Here is an 8275-nt window from a genome sequence, read left to right on the forward strand (position 1 = left end):
ATAATACCCGACTATAGTCTCAACCTTGATCCAGATTTGACAGATCCCAATTGATTAATTGCTAGGTTCATTTCGTCCTGCTAAAATCTCTGCAACATCTATGCAGTTCTAACTTATCGCTAGTTATGATGCCCACCATTACGTCTCCAGGGTCCATCCTTCTCCTAAAGAAGCTTTGTTGCTTACTCTCATCTCTATGATGATGTTCAGGGTACTGAATCTCATCTCTACATTTGAGGGACCAACTCAGCCCTGTTTGTAGATCTGGACCTTCTTGCCCCTTGGGATCATCAGTTTTCTTTTATGCTCTCCCCTGATCCCAGGTTGGCACAACGGGCCCAGCCCACATTACATTCCTTGATCCTAGGAGTTAGGAGGCTCCACTTTCCAGATTTTACGAGGCCCAGCCCACTCATCGCAATTGGAATTATGGCATCGAATTTTTAACTCTAAACCCTGTATTTTAAACCATGGGAAAAATCAGAGAAATATAATTGATATAAGCCGTGACTGTCGGTCCAATTGGTTCTAGCTACAAATGCAAGGACCATCTACCCGGATCCAAAATTGGTCCATAATGGTTCAGGCCGCCATCTTTGTCCATGCCATAAACATCAAGAAAGTTCTAACTCCCCAGGTATAATTTGTTTCCCTCTAAGAATCATAGAGAATATAGGTGAGGGTTATCAGTTTATCACCCCGCCCAAAGAATAATCAATTTACATAAAAAAAAACATCACCAATTTCCATCAAATTTTCCACAAACTTGTGCCAAACACCACAGAGTGAACGCCGGATCTCTGCTCATCACTCCACTTTGAAGTATTTGAATACAAAGTACTTCAGGCGTTCCTGATCAGCATGGAGAATCATAATTAAGCTACAACAAATCAAGAGTCGATGAGATGCTTGAAGTCTGGTGTGACCAACTTCAGTAGTTGGGCATCTTTGTATTGCCTTTGTCATTTGACACAATTCTTGTACCTGTGCTGTATATCCATACAAGGAAACATATAAGACCGAATGGCTATGATATACGAGGTAACACCTGTTTCACAGTAATCCCTTACCCATGTGGACGTTGAATGAGAATCTTGTTATCGTTTGCATCCTTGGAGAGCAGATCTTCTGATCTTTCGGACCGTGACATGCACCCTACTTGAGAGTTGTTCCCCAAGCCTTGTGCATCAAAATGCCTATGTGCTGCAGTCATGGATTGCATTTTGAATTTAGTGCAGAAGTAGCTACAGAATTGTGAAAAGAATCATAGTTTTAAGATAGATCATCTGATTAGTAGCCTTGTGGAATTATCATTATACCTAGACATCATCAGAAATGCAGCAATTTGACTTATGTTTGAACCGTCTCAATGAAAATGACCAATATATACTATGTTATTTATGCTCGCATGGTTTAAATGGAATGAATTTTGAAATCGATTTATGACAGTGGCCAGCAAAATAATGTCTTCTATCTTAGGGAAATGAATGCAAACATTCTTGGCTTCTTGGCTAAGAAGACGCACCTGATAGGTTCTTCACAGAACGACTTGTACTTGTTTGTTGCGGAGGCAATATACTCTCCCTGTAGATTTCCTTCACTTGCAAACAAAATGGTGGGCCTTACTCCCATGAACCTCTCTCTCTCTCTCTCTGATATATATATATAACAGTATCCGAGGTGTCAAACTCAGCCTATCTTGGAGGATGTGGAGAGCAGAAGTGGTCCGTGGTAAGCTTGAATTGATGATTCTGTTGCAAATGAGGTTTCTGAATTAGTGATATTGGCCATAGTGGACAAATCAATTGGTTGGTAAGAGGAAGTTAGTTGGTTAGACATTCTGGATGTACTTCCCTCATTTATGTCGATTGGCACCTGAGGCAGCGGTATAGGCTGCAATACTCCAGGCAGGTACATTGGATGTAAAACCAATCCATTTTTCATTGACAACATCTGCAAAGCATGTCATGATGAAATAATGTCAGAATAATTAATTCATTTCAACTTGTTTTCATTCTTGCTTCACTTGCTCTTTTTTCCTTTATTTTCTTCCTTTGTTCTTGTCACCCCGTTTATTGTTTTACTGGTGGTGGTGGTGGTGGTGGTTGGGGGGAGCTATTCAGATATAGCCTGATTACTAAAAACACAACATTCAAACCAACTAAAACTATGAAATAGGAACAGGGCAGCTCCTACAAAAATAAGGGGAGAGGCGTCAACTCATGAAGGAGTCAGGAATCCTAATATCTTACTGCCAATCTGGCAGGGAGTTTCCATGATGTTAAACTGGTAAAAAGAAAGTTAGATTTGGATAGACACAACTCAAGTGACAAAATTGCAGTCGGTTTGCTCCAGCAGATTGACAGAAAACTATGCAAGGGTAAAAAAAAAAACATACTTAATAATCCAAAAGTACAAGTCATTTTGATGAGAAAGTTAGATTTGGATAGACACAACTCAAGTGACAAAATTGCAGTCGGTTTGCTCCAGCAGATTGACAGAAAACTATGCAAGGGTAAAAATAAAACATACTTAATAATCCAAAAGTACAAGTCATTTTGGTTGAAAAAGGTCACAACCCAATGTTAGTCCCTGCTATCTGGGGTCTTGAGAAGTGGACTGGATATAGACCTAACCTTTGGCCTATTTTCCAGCACAAAGTGACTGCTCTTGCACTAAAACCCACATTCTCACACTAAGCCTGCAATTTTACCATTACACTGAGGTGGCTGCAACTTCTAGGAAGCATTATAGCATCAAAGTCATTTGGCCAGATTAGTGATTGACAACTTGCTACTGTGATGTATACAACCCTAATTTATCTAATTGTTCTACCTTTGATTATCTGAAATACCTTGATCTAAATCTTGCATCTTACATTTTGAGGCTAAATTGAATGATGGAAATCCTTGCTCAGAATCAGCTTCCAGAGGCATTATTGAGGTCCCGTTTGGTTTGCAGGAATAGGGGTCTGGAATCAGAATGGGCTATTCCGATTCCAACTGTTTGGTTGGGCAGAATCGGAATCCCATTCCAATTCCTGCTGGAATGGCATTCCCCATTTGATGGAATGGCCATTCCCTGCCCCTCCCTTGGGAATGAAATCCCACTCTTGCTGATTCTTATTTCCATTCGCATTCCTGTCTGAACCAAACAGACTATGGGAATGGACAATTCCGATTTTGATTCCGGTTTTGATTCTGAGGGTTCATTTGGTTTGCAGTTGAAATTGAAATTGGAATCAAAATCTTCCAGAATTGAAATCGGAATGGTCCAATCCCATAGTCTGTTTGATTCAAACAGGAATTGGAATGGGAACTGAAATCAGCAGGAATGGGATTTCATTACCAAGAGAGGGGCAGGGAATGGCCATTCCCTCAAATGGGGAAATGCCATTCCAGCAGGAATGGGAATGGAATTCCGATTCCATCCAACCAAACAGTTGGAATCAGAATAGCCCATTCCGATTCCAATTCCAGACCCCTATTCCCATGAACCTAACGGGGCCTGAGTTTTCATTATATTAAATTGGTAAATCAATGCCATGCACAATACATGAAAGATAGTTGCTACTTGCTAGCAGGTGCTATTTAGGGGTTCCTCACCAAACCTTTCCAGTGAACAAATGTATCAAAAGTAAGAAATGCATGACTATCATTCTCATAGTAATTTCTGATTTTATCTTTTGCTTTGAGGGGGAAAAAGAATAAATTCTGGCAAACTTCTGTCCCCTCTACTACTAAATTAATTTACCTGTTAATAAATATTAGTTCTTCAGTAACAGTATCTAAACCTTCACGATAAGAGGCAGAAAGTTTTCAGAATAAGACTGAGGTTTGGTCAAGACCTTCCAGTTGTTACCTCAACATAGAAACACAAATGGAAGATGGAAATGCAGAGTCAATAATGCAAGACCAATATGTATTCTTGCCATATAACTAATACCAATCACTAGATTGATCTATTAAGAAGGACAGCTGCATCCCGATTGATAAAATCATACAAAATCATTGATTAACATATCAAAAACAAAATCTAAAGTAGATCTTAACAGAATCCATTTGACACTTGACAGCTCTGAAGAGTAGTAGTCTCTCCTAGGCATTCAATTCCATGGCACTTGGAAGATTACCATGTCAACACAAATTTTCCTGGAGTTCTGGTTTACTTCCATCACCAAAAAAAATTACATTTCATTTTATTTTTCTGTTTTCCTTTTGCTCAGAGAAAGAAATATGTTTAGGAGCCATTGCTTGGTGCAATGGTGAAATCATGGGTGACAAGTGTGAGAGCTTGGGTTCAAGTCTGAGAGCAACCAATTTGTGTACAAAAGAGAGAAAAAAAAGTCAAATTTTAGGTCTTTATTCAGTCTATCCCTCCAAAAACCCAAATAGCCAGGACCATCATTGGGCAACATAACAATTAAAAAAGAATTGCATTTCATGTTTATTATAAAAAACACTAAGAGCTAGTTGTGTTACAAAAAAAGGGATTGATTATTGACTGATAAAAAACAGGATTGATTGTTGATCCTAATCTTTCAAATTTCTATTGGCAATAACTTCCTGATGCACTTTAAACATGCCAAACCCAAACCCCTATAGAAACTTGATCCACAGTTCATACCATTTCAAAGTATTTTAGACCTGTGTAATACCACTAACACCCAGCAGTAGATAAACCACTAGACACACAACTAGTCTTTCTGGAAAATTCTCACTCTGGGTATTGTGGTCACTGCTCTTGAGATTTAACTAGAAGACACATTTAATTTCCCATGTTATCTTTGTCCAAATAAGACTATTCATTCCTCATAAGCTGCTAGAACAAACCCCAAGATTTATAGCCTTGAAAATAATCTTTCACATATTTCCTAGTTATAGAGTCGTCCAATTAAGTCTTTTATAGGTCTCACTACCAAATAACATGCAATTATGCAACCAAACACTTTAAAAAATGGACATAAAGAAAATGAATAAATGAATAGGATAGGATATGGTAGTTTAACTGAACTGTCCCACCAATTAAAAGATAGCATACCCATCTGCCCAAAGAATTTTCAAAAGGGTTCATCCATAAGTAGTCCTTATTAGGATGCCAAAGAGCACCCGAAAAATTCATCCCTTAAGAATTCAAACATAATTTGGTTGAGGTTTCCTCTACATTGTTAACCTTCAGATGCACATTGAAGGCTCAACAAGTGATCTTATACCAGAAATAACTTAAAAATATATTATAGAATGCACATTTTCCCATGGTTGAGAAAAAGAAAGCTTTCAAAGTATGATCTGACTAAAAAAACGAATATGGTTTTACTTAAGGTATAAAAAGAACTTAGATTTGGTGGGTCATGTGCATGACCTTTGACAGCACCCATAATAAGAAGTGATTTCTTGCAAGTTGAAGGAGCTAGAAGGGGTAGGGGTAGACCAAAAAGGACATGGGTCAAAATAGTAAGAAATGATTTAAGTGCTAATAATTTAACAATGGATATGACATTAAACAGAACAGAATGGTGAAACAGGATTCATGTAGGCGACCCCATATAGTTGGGGTAAGGCTTGGATGATGATGATGACGATGAGATTTCAGTAGCAATAAATGTTAAATCCATGAAATGTTAAGCATCAAAACCAAACTAGAATGAAGAAAAACAAGAAATCAAGATAAGATATTGATCCTAGTCAAAATAGTCAGCCAAACTCTAATTTCAAAAGTAAGATCCATTGTTAGTTTTCCAGTTAAAACCTACTGTTTCTACAGTGGATGTTACTTCATAAAGCCATCAGTCCTAGTCAAAGCAATTAAGGGCAGCTTCCCTTAGATCAATTTTGTTCATGCTAAGTATCCATATACTTCAGTCAAATTAAGCATTTAACTGGGAGAAATATTGCTGCTTATAGCCATTTCATCATTTCCCCCTTAGCTAAAACCTTATGGGGGAAAAAAGTGATTAACCCAACCTCCAATCCACAAGGACCATAACCATCAGATAAAGATGGAACGACTTCTAATACCCCAGTTGCATGTCAACAGCGGCAAGACTATGACTTCATAATTACAATTGGCTTAGGTTTGCTTGAAGTTAACAATTGAATCTCATGCCATTAATAAGTGAATAACCTAAAACTGCAATCACCTTCCTAAAATATTCTGAGGTTACTATTTTGAGTGCTGAATCAAGATCAGTTGACCAAAATGGAGAATTTCATTCCCTAGTGCCTTATAATCATTATATTAGATACAAAAGGACTTTTTCACCTTTGATTAGCACCAAAGAAGATAAAATACTTTTTTTCTGAAACTACATATGTTCTAGGCACTTATAAAGAAATTTCCCTTTTGACCTTCCTTCAGCGTGCAATAATACATAAGCCAGAAACGAAGAGATTTTTTTTTCTGCCTTTATTCTACCTTTGGGGGGGGGGGGTGTTGGGGGGGAATTAGTTCAAGACAGGGGACGCCGCAGCGTCCAAAGAAGACGTACTCACCTGTACTTGAAGCTGAAGCTGCTTAAGATATTCAATGGCTTCATCCAGCATTGAAGCCTTATCCGTCTGTCACAAGCAGAAAATCAGATACCGCTCATTCGAGCATTCAAGCCCCAAAAGGCCTTTAACCCAGAAAGCATTACAAAATAAAAAAAGAAAAAAAGAAAAAGAACGATACCTTGTTAGAATTCGGGATTAGATTCTGCAATGCTTTCAGTTTTTCATTTATCCTACTCCTCCTCTGTCCAACATTTTTAACACTTGAAATAAATTCGCTATGAAATGTAGGAAAGAAAAGAAAAAGTAAGGCATGAGGGCATACTTTGAATCAACCTTTTCAGACAAATTGTGAACTTCCGCCGCTCTGCTTCTCTTGGAAGAAGAATAAGAGGAAGAGGTACGAGGTGGCACCGGCTTGGACGGTCCCTCCGACGCTTCAAGACCCTCCTACGTTCAATCGGTTCATCCCCATCGAATTTGATAATTAAAAAAGCAATGGAAATAACAATTTTTACAAAGAGCAAGAAATACGGATGCAAACGAGAATAAAAGAACCTCGCTTTCGCATTCATAGTCGTCGAGATCATTGTCCAACGGGGACTTTCTTCGCTTCACAGTTGCAATCACTGCATCGCAGTCTCCAGTCCTAGCGGAAGTCGTAGTAGTTGCGGTCTCTTTGGCCTCGTCCGGTAAACAAATGCCGGAAGAAGAGAGAATGAGACTGAAAAAGTCGGCTGCGCCGGAGGATTCAGCCGTTGAGGTTTCATCCCTGACTCGGAAGTCACAGGATGGGGGAAGAAGAAAAGACGATCCGCATGGTGGGAGTTGATAGCCGCCAGGCAGAGCATTAGATGTACTCTGCGGATGAGAAGAAAAGAAACCGGGGGGAGGAGGGTGAGGAAGAGGAAGAGGAGATGAGAAGGATATCTCTTTGGTCCTGTCAGGCATGCAAACAGAGGATGACGATGACTGAAGGAGTTGATGAAGAAAAAGCGAGATTTCGTCTGATTTCTCAACTGCGGGACGAGAAGGTGGAGGAGGAAGAGAATGAGAAAAGGAAGAGGGAGGAGGAGGGGAAGAGCAAGCTTGATCATACGTGTCCACCATACAAATGAGTCAGAAAGCATAGAGAAACAAAGAAGCAAAGCTTAGCTAAAGATTAAAAATAGAAATCCCAGGTGAAGAGGTGGTGCTGCTTCTGCAAAACCATCTTCACAGCCTTCCTCTGCCTCTATTTTCTATGGATTTTGGTTTCTTGAGTTCCTCACTTTCTGGGTTTATTTATTTATTACTTTTTTTCTGGGCGCGGAGTGATGTCTGTAATAATAAACAACCACCCCGACTACTAAGAGTTAGCAGAAAATGAGACAGAGGATTCAGGAAGCGCAGGGAAAAGAGAATACGGTTGCTTTGTTTGTATGTGTTTCCGTGGAAAGAAAGTACGGTTCTCATAAAAATCGAATTTTGGTCTTTCTCTCTCTCTCGCTTTCGGAGAGTAACAGTCAGAGGCCCATATTTAAATTAGGGAAATTTTCTAAAAATTCACCATGACGAAGAAAAGATATGATATCCCAAAAACAATCGACCAATAAATTGGAATGATAAGCGTAGTACGTGTTATTTATTAAAATTGAAGGGTGGGTTTTGATCGATCAAAACTATTTTCATATCATATCTTTTCTTCGTCAGATTATTTTTTTAAAATGTTTAAAATTCACCATGTCACTAACTTAATGTTAAACAGACAAACGAGTGTTAATATATTATCATTTTAATTTTCATAA

General features: G+C 38.7%; 1 protein-coding gene across 1 annotated transcript; it reads right to left on the bottom strand.

Moving 5' to 3' along the window:
- Positions 1–461: 461 nt before the first annotated feature.
- Positions 462–7913, bottom strand: LOC148877194 (uncharacterized). The gene is made up of 7 exons (XM_088982580.1): positions 7047–7913; positions 6825–6938; positions 6670–6732; positions 6492–6557; positions 1526–1953; positions 1071–1203; positions 462–984 (listed from the first exon to the last, which is right to left on the bottom strand). Exons 1-5 carry the CDS (start codon positions 7596–7598, stop codon positions 1690–1692), a joined length of 1059 nt encoding a protein of 352 aa, XP_088838706.1. The 5' UTR covers positions 7599–7913; the 3' UTR covers positions 462–984; positions 1071–1203; positions 1526–1689.
- Between the last annotated feature and the right edge of the window lie 362 nt (positions 7914–8275).

Source organism: Nelumbo lutea, chromosome 1, assembly GCF_056320005.1.
Source record: "Nelumbo lutea isolate HS-2025 chromosome 1, American lotus-T2T, whole genome shotgun sequence".
Lineage (NCBI taxonomy): Eukaryota > Viridiplantae > Streptophyta > Magnoliopsida > Proteales > Nelumbonaceae > Nelumbo > Nelumbo lutea.